General features: G+C 39.9%; 3 protein-coding genes across 5 annotated transcripts; 2 read left to right on the top strand and 1 right to left on the bottom strand.

The window, feature by feature from the left end:
- Positions 1–784: 784 nt before the first annotated feature.
- Positions 785–4,898, bottom strand: ngdn (neuroguidin, EIF4E binding protein). Its single transcript, XM_061757897.1, has 11 exons — positions 4,805–4,898; positions 4,478–4,537; positions 4,211–4,282; positions 3,823–3,960; positions 3,646–3,730; positions 3,515–3,567; positions 3,317–3,419; positions 2,556–2,730; positions 2,320–2,473; positions 1,084–1,147; positions 785–910 (listed from the first exon to the last, which is right to left on the bottom strand). Exons 1-11 carry the CDS (start codon positions 4,826–4,828, stop codon positions 891–893), a joined length of 948 nt encoding a protein of 315 aa, XP_061613881.1. The 5' UTR covers positions 4,829–4,898; the 3' UTR covers positions 785–890.
- Positions 4,899–5,544: 646 nt separating this feature from the next.
- cebp1 (CCAAT/enhancer binding protein (C/EBP) 1) lies at positions 5,545–7,540 on the top strand. 3 transcript variants are annotated; one of them, XM_061758268.1, is made up of 3 exons: positions 5,545–5,698; positions 6,543–6,830; positions 6,913–7,540. In XM_061758268.1, exons 1-3 carry the CDS (start codon positions 5,696–5,698, stop codon positions 7,219–7,221), a joined length of 600 nt encoding a protein of 199 aa, XP_061614252.1. In that variant the 5' UTR covers positions 5,545–5,695; the 3' UTR covers positions 7,222–7,540. The 3 variants fall into 3 exon arrangements, with proteins under 3 accessions (XP_061614252.1, XP_061614253.1, XP_061614254.1); XM_061758269.1 differs by having other exon boundaries at positions 5,567–5,698; positions 6,546–6,830; XM_061758270.1 differs by having other exon boundaries at positions 5,622–5,698; positions 6,579–6,830.
- A 5,035-nt stretch (positions 7,541–12,575) lies between these two features.
- slc22a17 (solute carrier family 22 member 17) lies at positions 12,576–27,164 on the top strand. The gene is made up of 10 exons (XM_061757555.1): positions 12,576–13,193; positions 14,469–14,986; positions 19,140–19,243; positions 20,281–20,435; positions 20,519–20,684; positions 21,294–21,418; positions 22,541–22,646; positions 22,730–22,953; positions 24,126–24,237; positions 25,683–27,164. Exons 2-10 carry the CDS (start codon positions 14,513–14,515, stop codon positions 25,957–25,959), a joined length of 1,743 nt encoding a protein of 580 aa, XP_061613539.1. The 5' UTR covers positions 12,576–13,193; positions 14,469–14,512; the 3' UTR covers positions 25,960–27,164.
- The last annotated feature ends 694 nt before the right edge of the window (positions 27,165–27,858 follow it).

Below are 27,858 nucleotides of genomic sequence, written 5' to 3'. Positions count from 1 at the left end.
ATCATTAAAAAGTTGTCCTTTTTTTAGGGGAAGTCACACAATAACATTTAGAGAAGTTGTAATGTTATGTTTTTTTTAAAGAAACAAATTTAAATTTCCAAGATGAAATTGTAATACATTGGTCATTTAAATGTGAATTTAAAAATTTCATGAATTGACACTTTTTGCCCCCCCCCCCCCCCCCGAAAAAAAAGAAAAATGAGCTTTTCTCCTGTAATACCTTTTGTTCCACAATTTTTTTTAAATCCATGCAGGGATGTTAGCTTTATGTGATATTTGGTTTTGTATGTTTGTTTTATTGGTGTTCCTTTTACCAAAGCTCGGTAACAGTACGCACTTTTGAAAAATAAATGACTATTGCAAAATATTTTGCAGGTCCCTGGAGCCCAGTTTGAGAACCGGTGCACTTAAGTCATTTCTCAAATAACAATTATAGTACAGTACATTTGCTAAGTCAGTAAGTAGACAGCTGCTGGCAGCTTAAAGTACTACTATTAAAATTCCCTAAGAAGGCTTTTTTTTGTAGTGTGGTATAAATCGCGTATAGATTAGGGCTATCGTAAGATGTACACAAAAAAAATTGGAATGGATCCTAGTTTTTACAACTTTTAATCATGAATGCCAGGATTGGCCCAGAAAAGAACATTGCATGATTCCAAGGATGCCCACTAATTAAAGTGGAATAAGGTGTCAATTGTTAACTATTCTATATTTACCACTGCAACTATTGCAGATTGTACTGTTCCTTTGGGGAGAAGATTAAAAAAAAAAGAAAGGAACTCCCTACATTTCAGTTATTTATTGTTATTCAACCATCTGGCAACAAAAAAAACAGTTGAACATTTTCTCTAGAGATGTTAAATGTGAAGTGATGACAGCTCCATTCTGGTCTATTTGTGCTTCTTGAAAGCTGTAGCAAAACAAATGAGATCAGAGAGACAAAACGGACATCCACATTAAAGGAGAGAAGTGCTGTTCCTAATCAATGAAACAGAAGGGAAAACTTTCCAAGTGAACTGAATTGCTGTATGCATCATAGGAAATACACATTTTGACTCCCCCATGTATTTGAAATGCCCTCACCTTTTTGTTTTATTTTCTTCTTCATGGTCTGCTTCTTTTTCTTGGGCCGAGGGTTATCAGCATCCTGCACCAGTAACCACAAAGCATTAGCACCCGCTGATTAGCAATGTGACCCACACAAGCCTCAATGGCCCCTTTCATGCTGGACAGAAACGGGCTGCTCTGTGACACTCGTACATGTCAGATTTTTTTTTTTGTGTTGTCCAGAGAAAAAAAAGAGGCTTATGAGAATAAAATGAAAGAAATTTCAACATTGAAAAATGACTAAACTAACCATCATCACGGTGGGCCTGTAAATATTCCGTTGGTAGTCTTGACCTGACTTGGTCTGAACTGGTTTTAGTCCCACTAATTCATTCCTAGTATACTACATACAATACAGGCGCATGTCAACAAAACAGTAGTATTCAAATAGTTAACAAGAAACCCCTGCTATTCCTATATATAGGGATAGACACGCAGCGAATAGCAAAAATCCTGTAGTTATAGATACCCACCCAAAAAGATTTGTACTATAAATGCCAAAAGACTGCATCAAAACCTTTTTCATCTCTTAAGACAATGCTATGGCCTGACTAAATGAAGCATTTCTCCTCAGCACAACAGAGTTGCTTTGCACAAAGATGCCACCAGATGGTACCAAACCAATCTGTTTTTGTATTAGACATGGCTTTGGCCTGAGCAAAAAAAAAAAAAAGAAAAGGAAAACAAGCAAATCAAGGAGAATAGATTCCCAAAATAAAAATGCGAACGCCAAAATGCTAATATTCTTTGGCTTCACTGTGGTTCAATTAAAAAAATAGTAGGTCATACATTACATAGATTCATTGGACACACAGGAGAGTACTTTTCAGAAGGCCAATTCCTACCTAATTTCTCTATTAAAAACTGTTATGTAATGTAATTTCTTTGGAGAATTTGGAGTATCCATCCATTTTCTGTACCGCTTATCCTCTGTAAACCATAATCAAATTTCTAAAAATAAAATCATGAAATTAATATATAATTTTGGTAGACTAATCTACGAGTTTAACATTTTGAATTGAACTACTGAATATACTGCACATAGGAATGTTCTAATTAACTAATATGCACCTGTTGATGTTATGGCAATTTTTTTTAAAAGTTTGAGTCCCAAGCATGAACGACATTTCTAATTAGGTTTTTGAGATGATAAAATCGAGGAAACCTTGCGAGAAAGCAAACCAGCACTGGGATTAGACAGCATGAGCACACCTGGCCGCCGTCGCCGCCCGTCAGCGCTGTGATGTCACCAAAGTGGGTGATTCCGCCCAGCTGACCAGACATGGACATCATTCTTCGCTTTCTGGAGTTCTTCTCTCTCTTTGACACATTCAGTCGAACCATCATGGATTCCTCATAATGTTTCCTGCAGGATTACACACCGGTAAAATCAGCGTCAGCGTTCAACGTCCCATGAAACAAAGTGCATCCCGAGTAAACAGACACACCTGTGGAGCTCCTCGCGGCTATCCCGCTCAGTCTGGAAGTCCCGTCTTTCTCTGATCTCTTCCGGAGCGTCGCTGTACTGCTGCCGCAGCTCCTGGATCACAGAGCTTCTCAGCGCGGCACGCCGCTGACGCTCCACCTGAGCCTTCTTCTTGTCTGCTTCTGTCATGTCGCCATCTCGTGAGCAAAGAATGAGATCACCTAAGTTTTATCAATGCTAATTACTGCTAGCCCATCTAGGGCGTTTTGCATCATATGTTACCATTAAGCTAGCCAACTTTTGTTAGACGAAATTATAGGATTTGTTTTTGGTGTTTGAATATATAATGTTAAATTACATAGTATTTTATAGTTCAATTTTATAGTGAACTTCAACTGGGAGTGATAAACAGCTTAAAGTCAGCACACTTTGCTCCTTAAATGTAGAAGTGTTCAAGTGAGTCTTCTATTTGTTTCCTGAAATTGATGTTATATGATTGTCTCCCAATTCTTGATGATTCTTGAGCAATGCTGAGGATATTGTCAAATTATACTGTACTTTCATATTACATGGTCAAGATTTTGGAATGGTATTGCAATAAATGGCTGCTTTGATGGATTTTGTCGCCTCATATTATGAATGGAAGAATACCATACTAACACGCAACTATGTCATAGACAGTGACTTGTTTAGTTAATATACTGCATTTTAATCAGGGTGGCCCTAATGCTCCTTTGTGCAAATCAATAGGACAGGTAATGAAATAAAAACAGAATATAATACCATAATATACAGCCGCAATCCTGGGTGGAATGTATTTCTTGCCACTAGAGTGGGTCGCTTTCGTCTCTGGTGCCTGGTTGTCTTCATCTTCAGACTCACTCAGCTGTTTTAAAAAAGAAAAAAATATAAAGTGACCAAACAAGCCCACACGGGTATATTCCGTTTAAAAATTCCAGAGTCAAATGCAATGTTGCGTACTTTACTGATTAGATTCTCCGGGTTAGGACGAAGCTGCAGCGGGTCATTTTCAGCTGAAACCACAAACCTGGAGTTTCATTCACTGTTATATGATTGAACATATTCAATATTAAACTTTAACAACATCTTACCCAAACTGCCAGTGACAGCTGTGCGCACCAGTTTATCAATTTGGTACTTGAGTTTGTGGTCAAGAGGTCGCATCTTCTCCAGGACCTAAAACAAAGAACACCAAAGATCTAATACTGCTAATAATACGGTGTTATAGTGTAGTTACTGGCAGAGTGTCTATAGGCAAACATCTTTACCGTTCTGACCGTCACCACTCGGGTTAAGGCTTCACTCTCTTTTATTTTTTCACCTTCCGTCTTGATGCTGATCAAGTGAGTGAGGTCTTGAAGATAGAAGAGTAGCAGGTGATAGCGAAGATCCAGAAACGACAAACCCTGTCTCGGGGAATAAGAAGACACAGAAAGTCAGGCTACTCGGTAGAGCAATTTAAATTAAAACATACTTGTGAACACCCACTATGCCGTGGTTCATCATTCGCACCCCAACTGCCGTTTTTACAGTATTTACAAGCATGTCCACATTTAGAGGCACATGCCTCCACGCCATCACCACTTTGTGGAATCAGTAAGTAAAATGCACTTAACATTGCAAAGATTACTTTTTGATTTCCAATTCTGCACTCACCTTTGTCGTGTTAAATGCACCATTCTTCACTTGGGTTATCAGCTGTTGAACATGACTGGTAACCGCTGCAACCTACAGGGAACATTTGATACATTACATATACATGTAATACATCACATGAACTAAAGTGGATTACGTAACATTGTGTCTTCAGCAGTGAATGGAACCAAATACTTACGTTAAGAATATTTCATTTGCTGGAATACTTAGCATACAATTATACTGATATGCTTTTGTCTAAAATAACGTAACACAGGACTAACTTACCTGTTCTGTGAGACTGTCCAGCAGTTCAACAAATTTGGGCAAATCGCTATCGATCAAATCCTGCAAGAAAGTGAAATAATTCTGTTTGAAATGAGAAGAAAGCGTCAAACTACGCAAGTTGCGTGACGTGAATCGAAATGGCCACGAAGGCTGGCTGGCTGGCTGGCTGACCGAATGTTTTACGACTAAACAAACATCGTTCCTCTTCGGCCTCCATTTTACGCATCACCTTAATCAATCTTCAGGGGTCACGTTCAATTACACGCATGAATGTAAGACAAAGAAAACAATATCAAAGTAAAGGGCAGCTAGTAAAGCTTTACTCACGTTGTCGACGGCGGCAGAAGCCATTTTGGGTTTACTGAAAATACGGAAGTCGCAGTGGGTCGAATTTCATTTTGGCGATTTCCATGCCCCCCCCCCCCCCCCCACTCTCTCTCTCTCTCTCTCTCTCTCTCTCTCTCTCTCTCTCTCTCTCTCTCTCTCTCTCTCTCTATATATATATATATATATATATATGTGTGTGTAAATAATGGCAAATTTGACGTATTGAAGCACCTCTTTAGAATATATCCAGCACTGTCTAGACCTCGTACTGCCTAGTTTTCCCCCCACATCATTAGCAAACGTGATCAGTGTTGAGTTGCTGTGTGTATGTTAAAATCATTATGCTTAAAAGTAAGTTTCACTTTTGCTACCTCTGTTTACCATTATGCAAGACAAGTGCATCACCGTGCAAAACGTGTTTTAGTGGGTGAGAATATGCTTTCAAGTTGTGTCTATGTAGGTGAAAAGTGCTGAAGGGTGACCAAGTCAATAAATGGTTCCAGGGTTCAGACAATAGTGTTTAGTTTGAGAAATACATAAGTACAAATGCTACATAATAAATGCACTATAATGATATGTTTAGATGGGCAAGGTTGATGGTAACAAATATAAATTCATATTACTGAGACACATTTTGTAGCCATTGTCCTTTGTCCACCAATGCTATTTCAATAGTATGAGTGTGTGGTGTGTGTGAAAATGCGTGTGCCTGTGTGTTTTTGTATGAGAGAGAGAGAGAGGGAGAGAGAAAGAGAGAGATGGAGGGTGGTGGTGGGGTGGGGTGGGGGTGTATTAGGGGAATCAGGCTTTTTTTTTCCCCCCCTCGCACCAAACTGTCAACCTGGATGACAATCTGACAACATTATCTGAGAGTTTGAGGAGAAAGTAATCATGGTAAGTCAGTTCATCATATTTTTTTTGCTGGGGAAAACCTGTGCAATTAGTAGCTACACATCTTTAGTACAATTATGAATTTCTACAAGAAAGCATGCAGTTCCATACGGTTTATTGAATGACTCACAGCAAAATAATGTACCTTATTTTCTAATCTAAACTGAGTGGGGCAAAATGTTCAAAACAGTTCTCAGTGGGATGCAGTTAAGTTTGGCACGACAGCAGACTCGAGTTAAAATAATTGATTGTTGAATGCATAGCAGACGGTGTCAATAAAAAGTGCGCTTTAATATTTTTGTGAAGACAGATTTGTTGATACAGCTCTTGCATTGGATTTCATTGTTGCATTGAATTGCCTGAAAAGTGTACTGCATACTGTATCTTCTTTTTGGAAAAAGCTCGAAGTGTAGTTGAAGAAATAAACCGAATAGAATTACACAATGGTATTTAACGTTTGGCTAAAACAAAACGTAATTATATCAAAGCTGCAACTATTACTATTTTTGTTTTGGCTGTTATGATATGATGATGACATATTTTGTTGCCTATTTACATATTTTATTATTGCAGCGCTTTTATTCATGGCTGTGACTTTTAACCACTAATGTACCAATAAACGTCAATACATCACACATAAAAAAAAAAAAATCAAAAAGAAAAATGCTAATGTGGAAAAATGTAAGCGTTTCACAAATACAATATTTTGTTTTAAAAAGTGCCAGGTAATAGACATAGCTGCATAAAACAGAAACAGACTGTTTTCTTCCTCACGTTGATTATTTTTCTTCTGTTTCAGAACATTTGATTTGTTTTTATTAATTGACATTTTGACGTTGAACCCCAGCAGATGTGTGAATCCAGGGTGTCCTCTGTCATCCAGGAGTGGATGAATCCATACCCGAACCAGGCCCACGTGACACTGAACCCGACATCTTCAAGCTCTGCCGGGTCAACCAATTTGGGTGCAATGGACATGATATCATACAGCCAGTCTCAGGGATTGAGGGGGAGCAGTGAGGACAGAATAGATGAGCAGATGATGGGATTGTCGTACTTGCCGTACACATCTTCTTGTCTCAGCAGCACCACAAGTTCAGGGAACCACCATCAGAACCATAGCGGCAATCTGCAGGTGAGATAAAAAGACACACCGCATTTTGTAATTTTGCATGCATATCATTTTGCAACACCGAGCACTAAGTTTCATCTTTTAGGAGTTCTCTCCTCCTTTCATCTTGCCCACCATGCGTGCGCCGATGGCCAAGAGAAGCATCAGCAAGGACAGCGCAGAATACCGGCTCCGACGCGAGAGGAACAACATCGCGGTGAGGAAGAGTCGAGACAAGGCCCGCAGGAGGATCCTGATGACCCAGCAGAGGGCCCTGCAGCTGCAGGAGGAGAACCAGAAGCTGCAGATGAAGATCGGGCAGCTCTCACAGGAGCTGGACACTCTCAGACATATCCTGTCCCAGCAGCACCTGCCGGGGGGTGCAGAGGGGGCCGCAGGGGTCACCACTATCTGAGCAAAATCTCACAGAACAATCAGTCAGTCATATTGTAGCTCACTGAACTCTTTATTAGGTACAGTGCCCAACACACTTTTTAGACCACCTGTCATAAAAACGAGGAGACCATGCAGCATCATAAAGAGCTTCAATGTGCACTCTTTCATGAGAATGTTTTACCATTTTGAATGGGAATCAGCAATTTAATACTTCTTTTTATTTCCAAATTCACTGGACATCAAGCATGGCATTCAACCACTAAAACTGAAATTTCTGTTCAAGAATGTGAGTAAATAACTATTGTTTGACATCGTAAGAATAAAAAAAAAAGAACATCTTTTACTTTTTTTTTTTTGCTGCTTTGTGTCAAACACTTAATTTGAAAAGTCATGTAAAACAATAATACTGTACTGTAATTATTATATTTCAGCACAAAGAGTTCCTGGTGTAGTAACCGTGGTGGAAACATTCAAAATGATTTTGGTCATTATCAATACTGTTAATTTAAAACTACAGTGCCCCATAAACTTTACATTGGGTGGTGGTCTGATGCATTTGTTAAGCCGCTCTACACTGCACAATCTCAGGCAGTGATACTCAACTGGTGCGTCACGGAGACATTTTGACAAAATGTATAGCATAATTCAGACTGTTAAAACTGTTCCAGTTGCTTTGCTCTGCAGTCTTCATTTCTTAAAAAGAAGGCAAACTATTTATGTTGCACTTTCCTAAAAAGAAGAGATCATTGCCAAGATATAACATTTTGTACGTGCAGTTCTGTTCATCCTCAATTGCTTAATAAGAAGAAGAATAACAAGAACCGTATCTTTAATTATGCGTTTACAAAGATGCTAATGCTCAGTTTGGATGACACTGCAAAAATGAAACAAACCTATCCAATTCAATATGTTTGTTATTGTGGGTCTGCATCATATATATTGAGGGAGGCGTTTCTACTATTCTGCTGACCTTCACGAGAAGGGCAAAATATGAATCACTTCTTTGTATGATGCAGTGTCGTACTACCTCTGCAAACTGTTTTGTCAAAATTGAGCATTACCATATCTCATAGTGAGGATAAGTGGGATAGAAAATGGATGGATGAATATTAAACTGGGCATGTGTACCTAATGGTTTGGCCAGTTTGTTTTGATGCATGTACGGTACATGACAGATTATTGTTCTTTTGCCATTATTGTCACAAATCATGCAACTAGTAATATTCATATGAGGCTGATATTTATCAGAAAGGTACACTATACAACCTTTATTACAGACGTGGAGTATGCGGTGCATATTTAGTAATTGTAGCTTCATATTGTAATGTTGTTTTTTTTCCTATCGCCAGCTTCTTTCTCATGCGGATGAGCGCTATAAAAATATTGCGTCAGTTTCTAAGTGTTACAATTAAGATCGTGACAGAAAAGCTCAACAAACTGAAGCCACAATAGAGAAACTTGAGGTCATTTCAAATTGTGTAACAACATCAAAGGACTGTTACATTTTTTTTTTTCATAGATAATGTTATGATGCAACCAAATGTATTCGCCGTCATTGCGTACATTATTTATTGTATCAGGGAACATGGCATCCACCTGCCACATCATTTACCATAAGTTGTCTAGCCACAGAAACGGACGTCATGTCACGGACCGTTGTTCACTAGCGGTTTCCCTTTGTGAGATGGGTAAGATTTCGACACAGCGGAGAATGGAGATGAGGGAGCGTAGAGATAGTATCAGTGTTTTGGGCTGCCAGGGCCTTCCTGTGGCTGTGATGGTCGTGAAGGGACACAGAGATAGGAGACACAGAGGAGGGGCTAGGGGAAGCCAGACTGACACCCATGTTTGATATAAATACATTTGCCCAAGACAATTGTCATATCATATCACTTTCCAAATCTCGCATTCTGAAGTGGACAAAGAGTTCACAGGAGGTCGGACGTTTGAAGCGCTGATGTTCATACAGTATAGGATTAAAAGAGATAAAGATGAGATGAAAAAAGAGAAGGCAAATACACTTACAATACATCCTTGATGAAGTAGATATGCACAGCAATCTGTCTGGATCTGAATTTCAGATTTTAGGACTTCGATTACCAATAAAAATGAAAGAAACGGATACGTAAAGACCGTCCTTTGTAATCGTGCTTCGGTATCATGAAAGATTTGTTCAAATTAATTCATGAAATGGGCCAATATTTTGTCGAAAGGACTTCAAATTGCTCACTCACAGCAAAATACACACTCTGCCAAATTAACCACTTCTATCTATCTATCTATCTATCTATCTATCTATCTATCTATCTATCTATCTATCTATCTATCTATCTATCTATCTATCTATCTATCTATCTATCTATCTATCTATCTATCTATCTATCTATCTATCTATCTATCTATCTATCTATCTATCTATCTATCTATCTATCTATCGTATTGCTGTGAGAAACTCGTGGCCATCACATATTGAGCACCAAACAATGACTTCTTGTGTGACCCGAGTGTGTCTGTTGAAATGTCCCGCAGCGTCGTGTGGGGCAATATGTGGTCCTGTTGACTGCAACACCTCCACAGAGTGAGGAAAGACTGTATTTCATCTAATCCCCACCAAATTACCCAACAAGCGGCAGAATATTTGAACGCCCACTACAATCTCTGATCATCCGATCATGAGTTATTTTGGAATTTCGCTGACAGTATCTTAGAAATCAAATTACCGAGGGGATGAACAAACTGTTAGATGTGGCAATAGGAAAAACTTTGTTTTTTTTAATCCTTTAATTGAGTCATATGCATCAACGATAATTGTTATTTATTAGCAGAGGTGGCAAAAGAACTCACTTCTTTAGAAATACAAATAAATAAATAAAAAGAAGTAATAAGTAAAAGTAAAAGGGTACAGGCTCTGGAATGTACTTAGTACTTTAAGTATAAAAGTAAAAATATGTTTTTACAGTCATTTACATATAATAGCCTTTGTGGTAACTTGGCACAAAGGGCGCGGGAAAAAAACCTATGCATACATGCATTTCCCTTTTTAATTAACTTAAATAGTACTCATACTGATAAGAAAAAAGAAAAAAAAACTTTTATGCTATCAACACAACACATTCCCGTAGCTTTGTTAACATTGTGAACGGACGATAAATATTGCTTGAAGTAGCAAACAATAACAACTGAAAAATACACCTTACGTGTGTGTTTTGTTTTTAGATTAGACCAAATTTTCAATGCTAGAAACTTGTTGTTCTTAAGATGGCACAAGACACAAGGCATTCACCATGAATCATTCTTGTAGCAGATATCAAAGAATTCTCTTAAATGAGACCAGCACCAGTTAGTGTTTGCACAAAACCTTCAGGCTTCTGCAAGAAAGCAAAAACAATGCTGATATTGAATAAATGATCCGTAATGAAGAATCATTGTTGCAAACGTGGAAACAATGAACAACATGGAGTATTTAAACTTCAGCGTGAGCATGGATATTTATTTATTGCGCTGCTTTTCATTTGCATTTTCAGTAGTTACACTGCATTGTGTTTTCAATTGTATCTATACGTTTAAGTCACAACATGAGTGTTCAACAGCCATACTGTACAAACTCATCCACACTTACTCTATGTAAAACTTGAACGAACAAATGATCTTTGCTGTACTTCCATAGATAGATAGATAGATAGATAGATAGACAGGTAATGTTCAATTATGATTTACATTGTTTGCGAGTAATTAATTTAATGCAGCAGGCCTGAGTGGTTCGCACTTTACTGCATCACACAGAGGTGTTGTGTGTGCAATAGCAAAATCATGGGACTTTTGCACAATTATTTAGTACATTGCACTCCCCAAATGAATAAATAAATTCATTAGAGGCATTCACTGACTTGGTGTAAATTATGTTCCTCAAAGCAGAACATGGCTCCACCTCAATGCAGCCACTATTTTGCCCCTCTCACGCAGATGGATGGTGAAAATAATGCAATACAGTGCTTTACTCTTTCTTTTAAATGAAAGTGTAATAAATATATAAATAAATAATATAAAAAAAAAAAAACATCTCACAATCTTTGTGTGTCATGCAGTCAAGAGAAATCATTTCATGCTTGCTTTGTTAGTCAAAACAACAACAACAACAACAACAAGAACAACAAACCGTTGAGCTCTTCAGCACTAGAGTGATGATGGCCCTTGAAATAAACGTCATAGACTGTGTGGCGCCACCATGTGGCAAATTGGTGTTTGTGTGAGTTTTCTAATCATCGAAGTATGAAAATATTTGGTCCATCAATTCTCCTCCTGTCAATCATCCATCCATCCATTTTCTGTACCGCTTCATCCTCACATATGAAAGAAAAATCCTAACTCCAATGACATGCTCATTTGAAAAGTTCTATTAAAGTATGCGCTTTTTCCTCTTGTTATAGTTGAAAAGCGCTTGTGTGTATGTGTGTTAATGGGTGAATGTGAGGCTTTGTAAAGGGCTTTAGGGACTGCGATAGTGCAGATAAAGTGCTATATAAGTGCAGTCCATTTCCCATTTCATTATTGCTCAAACTTAAAGAACAATCTACTGTTGTGCTTAACAGATTTCAGAACACAAAAGATGCTGACCACGTCAATGCTTATTTGTCAAACAGGACCAAAGAGGAAAAGGACCATCCGGATTGTTATCAGCGTAAAGTTCTAAGGCCAGCATCTGCGACGGTATGGGGGTGTGCGCCCATGGGAATCTGTGAAGACACCATAAATACAGACTTTCATTTTAAATACAGCAACAAATGCTGCCATCCAAGCAATGTCTTATCCCCGGACATCCCTGGTGAATTTCAACAAGACAATGCCAAGCCACATTCTGCATGTGTTACAACAGCGTGGCTTCGTAATAAAAGAGTGTGAGTACTAGACTGGCCTGCCAGCGTTCCAGACCTGTCACCCAATAATGTGATACTTCCCCTTGCACTAATTGCACAAATATTACTATAAAATAATTGACTACATTTATTACTTCCTGTAAACCAACATGCAACATCTAAATCTGTTTTTTTTCTTATAAAGATTCGATTCAAAATGATTTTTATCTCTTTTCCCTAATCTTTGTTTTTGTTAGTACTTTGTTTGTACTGCATTATTAAAATGAATGTTTATAGGTAAATTTTGCAGCTGTGACACTTTAAATTCCTCATAGGATGAATATAAAAAAATGTATTGATCACCTACCTAACTAGCTCTCTCTCTCTCTCTCTCCCTCTCTCTCTCTCCCTCTCTCTCTCTCCCTCTCTCTCTCTCTTTCTCTCTCTCTCTCTCTCTCTCTCTCTCTCTCTCTCTCTCTATATATATATCCATCCATCCATCCATCCACCCGGCAAAGACTCTATTCTGAACTGATCGCTCTGCTGTCGCTAGACGATCTCTGTGGCGTGGCCGAAACAGGAGACGTCATCGCCATTTTGACGATTCCAGCCGAAGTTTGTCGAGCTCGCGCCACAACTAGCCAGCCTCCTCTCAATGCAGTTCTCCACGAGCTCTTTGTCCGCGACCGGTTGGATGACGACACGCACTTGACTCAGATATTCTCTCAGGACAATTCGTCTCCATTGACCTTCTTATTTCTTAGACCAAACCTGAAGGCAAATAGTCCCGTTTAAAAAGACAACGAGGGAATAGAGGAGGAGCTTCATCACCATTACAGCAGCTGCCAGTGTTAGCTAGAACATAAGCACCGTGTCCTTGTGTGGGTCGGCGTGTTTTTTTTAATTAATGTATTTATTTTTAATGTAATTTTTTGATTAAAAAAAAAAAAAACTGTCGTTATTAACCGAGAGTAATGACGTTTCACGCTGGACTAGCGCACAGAGCAGACTGGCATGGAGGCGAATGTGCGGCGACAGCCGTGGAAGTACTCTGAGCAGCCTGAAATCACACTCTCCGCAATGTTCGGGACGTTCGGGAGAGACAACGCAGCACAAATAACACCAGCCTAAAAAGGGAGTAAGTAAAACAAAAACAAAACAAACAAAGTTCTTGTTTTAAATCCACGCAGTCATTGTTTATGTAATGTTGTGTTGTGTTGTGTTGTGTTGGGGCGGCTGTGGGCTTCTCGCCCCCCTCCTGTCACTTACATTCCCCTCACGTTTTCCAACTGTCCTGTAAAACAAACAAACAAACAAACAACAACAACAAAACTCTTATATAACCCGGTGGGATTCCTCTGCGCAAGGTTTCCTGTGCTGGCCCTGCACCCAAGGGAGAAGCATGTGGATCAACAAGGGAGATTGCCACGCAGTCGTGGGAAGTAACGAAGTACAAATTCTTCCTTACTTTACTTCGTTACTGTACTTGCGTGTGCACTTTACTTGAGTATTTATTTTGTGACCACATGATACTTTTACTCGCTACTTTTGACACAGAAACAGATTCTCTGCACGTTCTTCTCTTTTGTCAAAATAGGCTCATAACTTTTTTTCAGCCACCTCAGATGACGACAAGACATGCATAGAAAGAGGTAAAGTCCAGCATGGTTGAGATCTTCATTGATCGATATCCGGGTTCTCGTTGGGCATGCAGGGGGAGAAGAAAAGCATGCACGGCAGTGAACCAAAGGAGCATTAACGACAACGCAACAGATTCGGTGAAGCGCGATATTCCCCATCCATGGCCTTTTTAAAGACAATGCTTGATGTTCCCGGCCACATGAATGATTTGTGGCCTTTGATTTGTCTCACGCCAGCCCAAAAGACACCAGTTTCTGGCGTTAAAAAATTCTCCATTTAATCTGAAAAAAAAAAAACACAAGTAAGATGTGTTTTTTAGTGGCATTTTTTTGTGACACAGCTCACGTTAGCAAAGTTATGGGAAGACGTTTCAAAAGCTTAAAAATTGCACCAATATTAACAATATTAACTAGCTCTCAAACCCAAAACCTTAGAACTGTGAAGCAGAAGTGCTCAGCACTAGTCCACCTGGCTACCTCTAAAAAGGCATAATATCACAAATCCACATATTTCTATTTTTTACGTGGGAAAATCTAAAGTAAATAACCTGACAAAATGTTTGTTTTTGTTTTCAATCTTAAATCTTTAACAGAATGCAGGAAGTAAATAATGAAAGAAAAGAAAAGATGATTCTTCTTAATGACTGTTTGAAATCCATCTTCATTCATTTTCTCTCGTGTTGTCAATGTCAAGCCTATCACAGCCGTTGTATTTAGTCATCCATTATCAAACTTTCAAATGAAAATGTATTTAATTCTTTTTCCTCTCATAGATCTTTTCTACGTCTCTAGCAACTCCACTGCCAATCCCTCAATCATGACCTCGCCAGACTCGCCTCCTCTTGTTTCCCCTTCCCCATGTCCCGCTCCCCCTCCGTCCCTCCCCACGTCTCCCGTGCCATCCTCCCCTGCACCATCCTCCTCCTCCCTCCCAGTCCCACCCTCGCTGCCTCCCACGGGGGAGGTGATGGTCCTGGCTTTGGGAAGGAAGAAGCAAAGGGTCCTGATCGTTCTGTCCATCCTTCCAAATCTCTTCTTGGCCTTCCTGCTCTCCTGCGACCCCCTCATCACCCTTTCCTCGCCACACCACTGCCACCTGCCGGGGCCTGCGCCGTCGCCCGAGGTGCTGAACGTCTCCCTGCCCTGGGAGAAGGGCCTGAGGCCTGGAGACAGCAAAGATCTTTCCCAGTGTAAGCAGTATGCCAATGGGAGCCAGTCGGACGTGGTGGACTGCCAGGCCGGCTGGGACTATAACGTCACGGAAGGGCTGAGGAACAACATTGTAACTGAGGTAAAGCTCCAAATGGGAGCATCCTGAGCGCTCTTAATTGCTCTTTCGTTATTGAAGCACCACGTGTTTGTCAAGGGAATTGTGTAGATTGTATTTCTTTTTTTTGCTGAAGAGACAAACCTGTGTTGTGCTGTGCCCTGCTTAATAGCAGCACATGTGAGTCGTTTTCATATAATTTGATTCATAACAGTAAAGACACAAAATTCTAATTTAGCAAGTTCTTATGCCGCTTTGATTTTATATGGGTAAATGTCTCCCATGCTGAAAAAGCCATGCTCGTATTTTAAAAAATGTGTAGATGATTTAAAATTTTAAGTACCGAAGACATACACAGTTTCATAAAAATCGTGTGAGTTGCACAATATACATTCATTGCCCTTCAAACTCTGCAGACACAAGTGTGTAACTACTCATTAAACCCATTACTCCTGTCTCTATACAGTTACAATCGTAATAACGGCAAGGCAAAGCAAATTTATTTATATAACACATTTCAAACACAAGGTAACTCAATGTGCTTTACATGATTAAAAGCATACAAAAAAACAAGAAATATCATTTGAAAGTGGAAATGCTCTAAAAAGCATTAGAAAAAAGACATTAAAAAGTTTTTAACCTGGACTTAAAAACATTCACACTTGGGGCTGACGTTGCTTCTGTTGGCAACTTATTCCATTTGTGTGCAGCATAACAGCAAAATGCTGCTTCACCACGTTTGCTTTTGACTCTGTGCTCCACAATATTGTCTGTAGATCTCAGAGCCCTACTGGGTTTATTATTCCATCAGCATTTTCCGACATGTATTCAGGCCATAAACCATTGAGTGATTTATAGACCAGTAGCAGAACTTTAAAATCTATTCTAAAGCTGACTGGAAGCCAGTGTAGGGACTTTAGAATTGGAGTAATATGCTCTGACCTCTTTGTTCTGGTCAGAACCTGAGCTGCAGTATTATGAATGAGCCGCAGCTGTTTAAAGTCAGAAGACCATTACAATAGTCAAGACAACTTGAGATAAAAGCATGGATGAGCTTCTCCTGGTCTGCTTGGGACATGCAAGCCTTCACTCTGGATATGTTCTTCATCTGGTAAAAGGCAGTTTTAGTAACTGATTTGATATGACTGTTGAAAGTCAGGTCAGAATCTATCAGTCCACCAAGTTTTCGGTCTTGGTCTTTGGTTTTTAAAGAGAGCAGGTATTTACTAACAGCAATCCTCCTTTCTTTACTGCCATAAACAATTATCATAGTTTTGTTGTGGTTTAATTGAAGAAAGTTTTGGCAAAGACATGGGATAGTTCCGACACTTTCACAAATTCATATCTATTCATTCATATCTCAGAAATAACACCATTTATTTTGCTGTCTACTATTGTGTGAATGCAAAATGGCTGCCTCATGCTGGCACTTCAGTTCACAGATTCCTCTGGTGTATTATAATAAGGCAATCTCCACTGGCATCAATGGTAAAGACAGCTAGAGTGACAAAGATAGACCATTTGTAAAATAAACTCCTAAAAAAGGAACTCTGAAGACAGGAAAATGCATTTGTGATAGTTTTTGCGGAAAAGAAATATTCAGCAATCCTATCCTATAAAAAAAAAAAAAAAAAAAAAAAAAACATGTTGCACATCATGAAACTTCATTTGGGAAACATAATGGTAAAGAAATTTGAGAATTAATAGTTTGAAAAAATATTACCTTTGAAATATTGTTTTTCTTAGAAACAATTATTACTGTTTGAAAAATGACCCGTATAGTAATTTTGAGATGGATAAAAGGGCCTTTGAAACTAAAAGGTACATGCATAAGATTTTGACACAATCCGAAAGCAATACCCCAAAGCGATTTCCGGTAACTGCTGTCTTTTCCATGATGTTGCTTTCAAGGTGTAACATCAGAGATTTGATTTGTGTGTGACGCCTGCATGCGTTGGCATTATAAATATTTGATCACTAACACAGGTTAATCCTGTTGCCGGAGGCTTCTCTTACACACTCAGCCTCCTTTTTATCTTTCTTGTTTTATGCTTCACTCGTCAGGCAGACCGAAAATGAAATCCCCAAGCCAGACATTTTGTCTGTAGCTCCATCTGTCTCCATGACAGCTGAGGCCCATTATGTCAGAGATGTCCCCTCCATTCATCCCTTCCTCCTAAACGTGACAAGTCCGGGAGATCCGAAGGCAATTTCATTACCTTTGGCTCTGAGGTCCCCTCATTGGTGTCAAAGAACAAGGTCAAGGTGTGCAGTGGTATAATAAAATAAAATGGCCTTAATAGAAAAAAATCTGGATAATTGGCGCTTATTATAATTACACTGAAAAAATATATTTTTTTAACCCCCCCTCCAAGTATGTGGGGGTCCACTGTAGTGAGCAATGACATACAGTACTTGCATCTAGGCCTGCTGCAAGGTGTCAAGTACAGTATTTAAAAACTGTAGTACTATAGCAAAAAAACATGATACATAACAGAAATATACATTTAGGATGTATACACAAATACAAGTACAATATACATGCAGTAGTACTGATACAAGATAAATACTGTATGCTAAAATGTAAAATTATGGCAAAAAGTCAATGTTACAATGACGAATGGTGTAATGAACACAACAACGGTCAAGCATAATTATATGTGAACAGACTGGGAGGGAAAAAGTGGTGGGAGTTAATGGCTTTCATTTCAAAAAGATTTATTTGTTGGGCTCCAAAGATAACGGTACAGAAAAGAGAGAAGTTGTGAGCATTCCCCAATGAACATTCTCTTCAAAGTGTTGTCAGATTTCGCGTTGGACCTTTGACTTCCTCTCATTAAGGCTGACTGCCTTTTAATTGTGTTTTGCCTGCTGCAGTTACCCACTCAAGCTGCTTTCTCTCTCTCTCTTTTCACATCTATGCCCACTCAAGTGCAAACCACGCACACTGGTTCACACTGGCTTCGTTGGTTACGTGCCCACACCAGCACTGCAAGCTCAGAAGCACAAACTAAGGGGTTTATGTAGCAGGAATACGTTTGCAAATGGATCTCCGTTAAGTAATAGTGCTCCAACTCTGTATTTTCTTCTATTTTCAGTTCCTGTGTATGTAATGGTTGTGTGTTTTTGAACGCTTATCCATTTTTTTCTGTATTATCAAGCATGAGAATCATTTGAAGACTGTCCCATGTCTAAGAAATGCAGTTATGAACATGGTGAGATCAATTTCATGTTCATCACAAAGTAGCAGGGAGGGAATGTTCTGATCCAAACGAATCAGAGTCCGAGACAGCTCATGCAGGGTTTTGTCCTATGTTAAAGCACAAACAAAATAGTGCCTGAGTCACAGTCACAAAACAGGTCTGGGGAGTTTTTCAACATGTTTGTGAGCATTTCCCAACCTGCATCCACCCACAGCAGCACCGTGGCCTAATGTGCATTGTTGTGAGTCTGTGAATGAGCAGCAGGATGGCGGATATTATTTGACCAGCTTTTATGTTTCTGCATTCAGGCTCCAATTAGGCAAAGCCTTTTCATCAGCAACCTTCTGGTCACGCTGTTTGTTACTGTCTGTAGATAATTAAAAAACACTTTGCTATCAGCATTCAGCAGACTGCAACATTAGCAGCTCACTTGTTAGTGAAAATCAGTGGCTTGCCTAAATGTGATTAAAAGTTGTGTTTTTATTACCTCCCCCACAGCGACGATGCTTTCCTACGGTTTGTCTGTCATGTTTGTGCAAAATACAAATGGGCTTATGTAACCCAATTTATTTGTTAGTTTTTAGTTAGCAGATGATTACTTTCCAATACGACTACGCTGTTTTGTAATGGTCTAGGACGGTGAATGCATTTGAGCAGACATACTTTTCATCTTATGTAACTCTATTCTTGCTAGTATTAACTGCTTCGACTAAGAACCGTAACAATGTACTCTGACCACAATGCAATACAAATACAAACGTCAAAACTATTAGACAAGAAGAATCATGCCATCATTGATTTACAGTAAGGAAAACCCATCGTCAGAAACCATGCACCAACACGTGTTTGAAAACTAATTGTCTCCGTTACATTTAATGAATGAGAAGTAAGTCCTGATCGTGTTGTTAGCCTTCCCAAAAACTTGAAAGATAAATGTCACACAGAATGACATTCAGTTGCCCATCTCTGTGCAGTGGGATCTGGTGTGTGGTCAGTACTGGCTGGTCCCCGTGGAGGAGGTGTGCTTTATCCTGGGGGTTCTGACCGGGTGTTTGGGCCTCGGTTTTGCTGCTGACAGGTGACACGCACACATACACAAGACAAATAACATATATGGCAAATATTTTGACACTTTTGAAAGATGATACTAGTGAAGGCAACCCCAAATCCTTAGTTCATAATGTCCACATGAGGTACACCTAATAACATAGTGTACAGTATGTCTACTGCAGTTTGGGTATGATCTGCCTACAGTGGCGGTTTTGAGGGTAATTTATAGGCAGATAATGACCGTAAAAGCTTCCACTTGACTGAGCGCAGCGTTTGTTAACATGAGTGAATGAGTAATGCCTCTTGTATCAATAAAACAAAGGGAACAGTAATAAATATTTAGATTTCTGCACAACAATGTAGAAATAATATTAGACCATTTCATATTTAACAATATTAAAATATTTATACCCTGTTTATTTTTAGACAGATCCAAAGAATGTTTTTTTTTTTTTCTTATTTTGTGTTAGCAGTAGATCTAAATTTTATATTAATTTTATATTAATCTAATAATTTATTTATTAACTGATGTATCATAAAATTGTCCTGTATTCTGTTCTTCCTGTCAAATCCAAGCATTTAATTGCACAGGATTTTCCCAAAAATTGGACATAGTTTACAATATGAATATCTGAGTAACTTCATATCCCAGGTAAATTAAATTTAATGGGCTTCGTTGGAAAATAAACATTGATCCAAATTTCAACAGTATATTCAAATGGATACAAATTTCACAAAGATTCACTTATGTTCAATATGTGCACTATGGTTTCAGTAGTCCAGCTCATGCCAAACACTGTAGCCCTGCACAGACAGCTTTCCTCTTTGAATTTTTTGTGCCATGCCCAAATTTGCTTTGTAGGTGGTGTATTTCTCATAAAATTTCCTTGAAAATGCACACTGCTCGCTTTTTATTTGACTGTGATCGAGCATATTGTAACACAAAAAACATGGTTTTTACAATATTAAAATTTGAGGTCATTTGAGTGAGAATAATTAGATGAAGAATTATTTTTTTGGAACACCCTATATTAAACAAACACAGCTTATTTGTTTTCTTTACAGAATTGGCCGCTCCAAGACCTTGCTGACGTCACTCACTCTGTCAGTTGTGTTTGGCGTTTTGGTGTGTGTCTCCCCGTACCCTTCCGTCTTCATCGTCATGCGCTTTTGTCTGGCGGCTGCGAGCGCTGGTGTCTACCTCACCCTATACATCTCTCGTAAGTTTTTCAGAAACAAACAAACGCTATAATGTGACGAGCCATATCCTGTTGAGCTAATATGCGTTTGGTTGGTCTTTCAGGCCTGGAGTTGTGTGAGCCCTCACTGAGGCTGATGGCTACCGTACTGGCAGGGCTGATGACTGTGTCTGGGGAGCTGCTGCTGCTGGCAGTGGCTCTTGGCTGCCACTCCTGGAGAGGTCTGCTGGGAGCTGGTGCCGCACCACTAACACTCTTCCTCAGCTATGGGTATGAGAGAGTTTATATTCTTTGTCAATTATTTGAAGAAAATTCGGTATTTGCGGTCAGGCTTGGTCCCTATCCTCCGCAAATAGCAGGAGTTCCCTGTAGTGTATATTTAAGAACCAGATCTTTTAGTCTACTGTCTTAAAAAAAGATGAATTGTGAATGATAAGCATGTGTTATGCATATTTGTTAGCTGCAACATTTGTTTATTTTTGCCAGAAATATGCAGGAACTGTAGGGAGGATCCTGTCTGTCATTTGATTAAGTCTCTCGATTGCATCTGACAGGCTTTTTTTTTTTTGGTTTGTATTGATTCCAACTCCCTCACCACACAGAGACCTTTCGCTCAAGTCAGTATGCATTAAAGCATCTTTGTCACGGCTGCTCGCTTTAGACCTCTGTTTTGGATTCAAAACAAATTAAAAAAGTAATAAGCACAGATTAACAACAAACAACTGTAGGTTTGAATTGCGGGTGGTTGGGGAAAAAAAAGAGGGATTATGACATTAAGCAAAAGACCCATGTGGGTTATTTTCCACACCAAAATCACTAATGCTACTATGGTAGGATGCTGAGTAAAGGTCACCTGTACTTGTGTCGCATCGCCTGCAGCATTCCTGGAGTTTTTCCAGAGTCTCCTCGGTGGCTCCTGCTGTCTGAGCGACATGGAGACATGAACTCCTTCAGTGAGAGAAGAAACTCAAACAGAGATGTGAGGGATGACGAGAGCTTCACAGGTGCGTGCACAGCGATAGGGTTATGTCACGGTGCCTCATCGGATGCTATTTTGGCTTTTGTTTGTTTCTATTTGAAATGAGATCACCTTTCATTTTGGTTCTTCATCACAGAGCTTAATGGGTATTCATGCAGCCTATTTATGTTTTAATTCTTGTCAGCGCATATCCCCTAGCGGCAGCAGATAATTACAGGGAGCTATGATTCATGACTTATTTAAGACATGATGTTTCTGTTGAAATACAGTGTACAGTGCACTTCAGCTTGGCAGATTAAATATATCTGTCTGTCTGTCTATCGATTTATCGGGCCGTCAATAGTCAGCACTGTGTTATTGATTAAAATGCTGCCTATCGATGCACTGGTAGTGTAGTAATTCATGCCTTTAATGCAGACGGTGCAGGTTTGATTCCCGGCCAGTTGCTCGATATCCAGGCACTACCGGTCCCAGATAAAAAAAAATGGGTGGGTTGCGTCAAGAAGGGCTTCCAGAGTAAAAACTGTGCCCCAAAAAATAATGCAAGTGACTCACTGTGGGGACTTGTGAGAACCCAGATAGTGATGGGACAAGCCAAAAGTCACAGCAATAACAACAACAAGCAAACTAAGTGAGACTAAATAATAGATAATACATTAAGAATTGTATGTATTATTGCCCTGTTGCCCCAGAACCTCATTTACTAAGATCCCAAACAGCAGTTGCTAAATTGTGTGTTCACTCACTCTAACAGGTGTAAAAGTAGAGAAGATGGCCTTATTGAAAAGAGGGTCTTGCGCTTTAGGTAGCTCTGATGGTTTTCACCACAGAAAATTTGGGAGAACACAGCCAGTGCAAAATGTAGTTTGAAGTGATGTAATTGGAAGTGTTAGTGGAAGAGGCAAACAAACATATTGGTGAGTTACGGTAAATCAATTGATCACTCCAATTATGTTGGGGTGGGCACCAACCGCACTGTAAGTCTGCGCCTCTTTTTGCATCCTTAAATCATTAGTAAATCAGGACCTCTATAGACAGCAGGTACTGGAAAATGATTGTAAATCTGAATAGGTCAATCGGAAACCAGGACAGAGCGTCTTTGTCTCAGTTTCTAAGGACCCTGCTGTTTTTTGTTTGTCGTCACAAGAGCTTGATTCGGAGCCAGCGCCCTCTTCACGTCCACACCTATCCTTCCCGGAGCTCTTCCACAGTAGGAACATCTGGAAGAATATTTGTGTGCTCGGCTTCACCTCGTGAGTCACCCTCTATGCTTTTCTATTTTCTGTTGGAAAATCAGCACAATCTCAATTTGTGTTTGTCTCTATCCTCCCACTAGATTCATCTCTCACGGCATCAGCCACTGCTACAGCTCTTTCCGAGGTGATGTCAGAGGCACGGCACCGAGCTTCTATTGGACATACCTTCTGTCTGTGTGTGCCGGGGGCGGTGCCTGGGTTTTACTGTGGGCGACCGTCGACAGGTGCGGTCGCCGTGGCATCCTTCTGCTGTCCATGACGATGACGGGCCTGGCCTCCTTGATCCTCCTGGGACTCATGAAGTGTAAGTACGATCATGTTTTCTTTTACTTCAGGAAAGCCCATATGGGAGCCCTGTGCAGTCAACCCCCCGCATATTCGCGGTTACGCGTTTGCAAATTCATATATTTGCATATACATTTTTATATATATTTCTACATTTTTTTGTAACCTACAATATCCTCCATTATTTGTTGAAAAACTCACAGATTCATTTCTTTTTCTATATATCTGTATATAATATATATATATTGTGCTGTACTTTCACAGGCAGACATTCCTCCCAGCATTCATGTTCAGTCATGGTAACGCAAATCCATATTTGCATTGTGGTACATGCTGGAGTAGAGTGGGGTGAGCTGTGGATCCTTTGCACGAGACAGGGCAGCCCCTATAATTCTTAATTATTGGGATATTTTGGCTGACTTTATTTTCAGACTTTAGGAAAAACCCATAAAAGCTTGCAGAATTGACATCACTGTCTGAGTCTCTATCGTCCTCTTGTGGCACAAAAGTGGTACTGCCCAATAAAAGACAAATTGTCACCCAGCAACACAGTTCAAGCCAGGTCACTGCTGTAATTTTGGAATGTTAAAACCTGATTGGACTTGTGTTTTCACTGTGGGAGCGACGGAGACTGTAAGTATCACTGACGTTAAGAGTTTGATATCATAGCAATCAAGACAACAGAGAAGGAATGCAAGGAGGAAGACACCTAGAATTTAGTGTTCCTTCTTCCTGGCATATGACAGGAAGAGGTTTTGTATCATCACTCCATTCCTTTTTCATTATACGCCACTGACAGTAAGTACACTGCCAATTAATCAATGTACTGCAGCCCGACTGTTCTCCACTGAACGAAAGGAGGCCAAAAAGGTGGTATGGTATGAATCAGTTAATTTGGACGTCAGAAAGAAATAATTGCGTGACTTGAATCTGCAGTACCCGGCGGAATGGAGGCTTTGGGTATTACACTGCAATGTCATTAAACGGCAGCATGGTGGCGTAGTGTTTAGCACGTCTCATGTGTGGTGTTTTCAAATCTCTTTAGAAGTCAGCATATGGACAGGCTTCAGCTCACCCGTGACACTGACGAGGACAAACACTAGAAAATGGATGGATGGATGGATGTCATTAAAAGGTTTTAATAGTGTAGAGCAAATGCAGTAACATGACATGTTATCTTTCCCCCTTCAGATCTCAGCGGGACTGCCATCACGGTTTTCTCCGTGATGGGCCTCTTCTCCTCGCAAGCTACCGCCTCCCTCTGCATTCTCTTCACTGCGGAGATCATGCCCACCGTCATCAGGTAGGATGGCACGTTGCACATTATGTACACATGATGCATGTGTGCCGTGGGAAATGTTCCAATACTACGTAATTTGTTTGAAAATTATTATTCCTTTACTACTACAAACAATGTATCTTTGTGCATCTTATCTATACCAGTAATGTGCAGAACAAATGGATGAACTTCCACTAGATGGCATAAGATACAGTTAACCTGCTACTCTGGCTGTTGCCATTCATATCACAGAATAGCTTCGTGTTTAGCGAAACATTTCAACTGAATTAGTCAATTTGTGAGTACATTGAGATGAGATGATCATGACTTCAGACAGTATACAGTGTTCCCACACTGTTCACAGGGAAAACCAGCGGAAATACGCAATTGACTCCCCCGACAGGTTTCTAATTACTATACATGCCACAAAATGGCAGCAAAGCAATACTTTTGTCTAAAAAATCTTCTTTATGCCGCATTGGTTTAATATAGCGAAATGTTTCCATGCTGAAAAAGCCACACTTAGTCCAATTTAAAAAAAGATATTGAAGATTTAAAATTGTAGGCATGAATAGTAAAAGCAATCCGTTTTGAAAGAGGAAGTGGTAGTGGCCCACTAAAATACACTTCTTGCATCACAGTGAAAACAAAAGTGCTGCCCTTTAAACTCTGCAGATACAAGTGCATGAATGTTCCTTATTACCCATTAAACCCATTGCACTCTTGTCTTTATACAGTTGTGATAATGGTAAATACATTCAATAGTTCCCACACTTTCACAAATTCATACGTAGTCATAAAAATCTCAGCAATAACACCATTTATTTTGCTCTCTGCTGTTGTGTGAATGCAAAATGGTTGCTTCATCCTGGCACTTACGCATAGATCCCTCAGGTTTATTGCAAAAACATAATGAGGCTCTCACCTTGGGATGGGGAATATATGGAATTTACACGATATATTTGTATATTCGATGTGTATTTTACCACAAAAAAATGACAGCATAGTCCCAAAATCTCACAATATAGCGAATTATTCTGGGAAGCACTTAATCTGCAATGGGTGAACCTCAATGTAGCGAGGAAACACTACATCCAGAAATGTAAATCGCATCTTCAGAAAACATGTTGGAAATCATGAAACTTCATTTGGGACACCAAACGGTACATGGAAAACATTACAAAACAAAAGATTGAAAAATATTACTTTAGAATATTTTTTTTCTTCCAAATAATTATTACCGTTTGAAGGATAAAACAAGTGTCAAAAATTAAAATACAATAATATCAGTAAAATTAATTGATTTGCAGAAGGAAATTCAAGTGGGGTATGTCTTTACTGTTATTGATCAAATTAAATGAAAATGAGCCACATACTTTTTGGGCCATCTTTGTTTTGTGGCGTGCCTGGCCTCAGTAAATGTTGGGAAGCAACGCTTTCGATGAAAACCTGAGCGTGTGTGTCCACAGAGGGACCGGCGTAGGTGCTGTGCTCGCCCTGGGCTGCGTGGGGCGCCTCAGCTCCCCGCTCATGGACCTGAGGAACCACTACGGCTACTTCCTGCACCACGTGGTCTATTCCTCTCTGGCCCTGCTGGCTGTGTTGTCCATACTGCTGCTGCCCGAGAGCAAGAGGAAGCCGCTGCCTCAGACTCTGGCCGACGGGGAGCAGTACAGGCGTCCCCCGCTGGGTAGGAGGAGGCGGGACAACGTGCCGCTGTTGGCCACGCCCAACCCAGAGACCTAACCGAGCCCGACAGAGTAGGAGGGGGCATGTGCAATTCCACTGGAACACTTGCATCCATTTATGTTGATGGAGGAAGGAGATTAGAGATAAAAGGGCTGTAAAGATTTTTTTTTTTTTAACTCCCGTTCAAATCTTCGTCTCTTTGTGGCCCAGCTTCCTCTGGACTTCCTATTTAAACACGCCAGGAAGTCTTTCATTGATCGGCGCGCACAGCCGCCCTCGGAGGGTTGCTCCCTAGTAAGCGCAACACCGTAGCCCCTGGCATGTGTCATGTTTTGTTGTTGTGGTTCAACACTTGTTCTCTTTTAACGTCGCGTACGTGAACTGACACTTGCCCCATCTGATGTAGAGCACAGTTCTCAGATGTATACTGCTACACACTAAGGTGTTGTTTGCTGTAAATACTTTCTTGGTTTTTTTGAAGTCTGGAAGTTGCACACTTCAGTACGCTTTGTAGAGGAGATGGTGTGGCGTAGAGCACTTTGATACAATGCCTTCAAAGTTAAAGGAGGGTTGCCCAACTGAACACTTGTACTGCACTGCGCAATCAGTATGAGGAATCAAATTAAAGTCTGTCAAAAGTGTAAATCTAGCCTGGAGCCAGATTATTTATATTTTATGTAAATTGTTATTACCCAAAATAGCCTGAGCAGTACATATTCTCTTAAGTTATGGTTTAGGCATGGAGGCAAAATATGTCGCAACATTCCTATCTGCACGTGTGGAAACACTTTGAAGGCCTTTTTATGTCCCCCCCCCCCCCAGAAGCTTACATTACGGTACATCTTTAAATGAGCAGTCTCAGCATAGACTTATGAATAAAAGTTGAGTAAAAACTCACACGGTGACAAATATACTATAAGCATACTGCTGAATGTCTGTCAATGCTGTAAAAAGGGCCCGATGATGAAGCTCCACACTTGCTACTGAAGGGCCCTCCGAACTCCTTGTTATTCCTCTGACTGTTTTCTTGCTCATGTTGAATGTAGTGACCGCAGTCAAAGCGTATGCTGGTGGGCTGGTGGGCTTACTCGTCCCAATTGTAAAGGGATCATGAAGATGAACACTTTTACTGTTACTTCACATTTTAGTACTTCCTCAGTACCTTGACTCTAATACTGTGTCTGAAAACACTGATTGTTCAATGATGACCCAGTTAACTCTGTAACCTGATTTCACGTCCAATAAAACTGGTCCCTTCAGCACTCCCCTTCTTGTGTTGGCCCTCCAATCAACGTGACCACTTATGAAAGATAAACAAGACTTTGGCAATTGTTGTGTGTATGTGGTTTGTTGAAGGAATGGGGAGGTACTTACCTTGAACAAGTGAGGGACACCTGCGCAACAAAATGCATTCTGTGTCAAACCTACCAATACACAGTTGTAAAGTTTTATGATTTTATAATGGCCACAATTATTCCCAAAGAGTTCCTGAACAAACCACATTTGATCTGGGAAAATATAGCCTCTCGGGGAAAAAACACTTTACTAATAGATCTTCTAAATTTGCCCACTTACAAATACACTTATTTTTTTCAATTGTAGGCACATTTTAACAGTGAAAGTGACTGACTGTCCATTTGTTTAAGTCTTTTCTGTGTGATTTCTAAACTGGGCAAAATGCTGAGGCCTTATCCCATCACTGTGTGAACTCCTGCTTAAACCTTGTCATCTGTTCAGGAACCTCTCTTTCACTGTGAAATGGGAGCTCGTCGGAAGCTGACGTAAAATGACTACCCGAGGAAATACAAAACAGAGCAAAAGCATTAAGAACATTTTTACGTTATACTGCATGCACTGTAGCTGTAACTGTACAGTTACTCAGTGATGCGTTAACATGATACTGCATGTGAGGGAATTTTACATAGTATTGCTCATTATTCCAGTTATCTGCTGCTT

The sequence above is a fragment of the Phyllopteryx taeniolatus genome, chromosome 20, assembly GCF_024500385.1.
Source record: "Phyllopteryx taeniolatus isolate TA_2022b chromosome 20, UOR_Ptae_1.2, whole genome shotgun sequence".
In the NCBI taxonomy this organism is placed as follows: Eukaryota; Metazoa; Chordata; class Actinopteri; order Syngnathiformes; family Syngnathidae; genus Phyllopteryx; species Phyllopteryx taeniolatus.
This window is presented reverse-complemented; position numbering and strand designations above follow the sequence as displayed.

Excerpts from the sequence above, each read along its gene's own strand:
- slc22a17 (XM_061757555.1), top strand. The coding sequence starts at position 14,513 with ATGACCTCGCCAGACTCGCCTCCTCTTGTTTCCCCTTCCCCATGTCCC. Across the intron at positions 20,436-20,518 it reads CCTCACCCTATACATCTCTC|GCCTGGAGTTGTGTGAGCCC; the intron begins GTAAGTTTTTCA and ends TTGGTCTTTCAG. Across the intron at positions 22,954-24,125 it reads CCTCCTGGGACTCATGAAGT|ATCTCAGCGGGACTGCCATC; the intron begins GTAAGTACGATC and ends TTCCCCCTTCAG.
- cebp1 (XM_061758268.1), top strand. Across the intron at positions 6,831-6,912 it reads ACCATAGCGGCAATCTGCAG|GAGTTCTCTCCTCCTTTCAT; the intron begins GTGAGATAAAAA and ends TTCATCTTTTAG.
- ngdn (XM_061757897.1), bottom strand. The coding sequence starts at position 4,828 with ATGGCTTCTGCCGCCGTCGACAAC. Across the intron at positions 3,568-3,645 it reads AGCTGTCACTGGCAGTTTGG|CTGAAAATGACCCGCTGCAG; the intron begins GTAAGATGTTGT and ends TTGTGGTTTCAG. Across the intron at positions 911-1,083 it reads GAAGAAAATAAAACAAAAAG|CTTTCAAGAAGCACAAATAG; the intron begins GTGAGGGCATTT and ends GTTTTGCTACAG.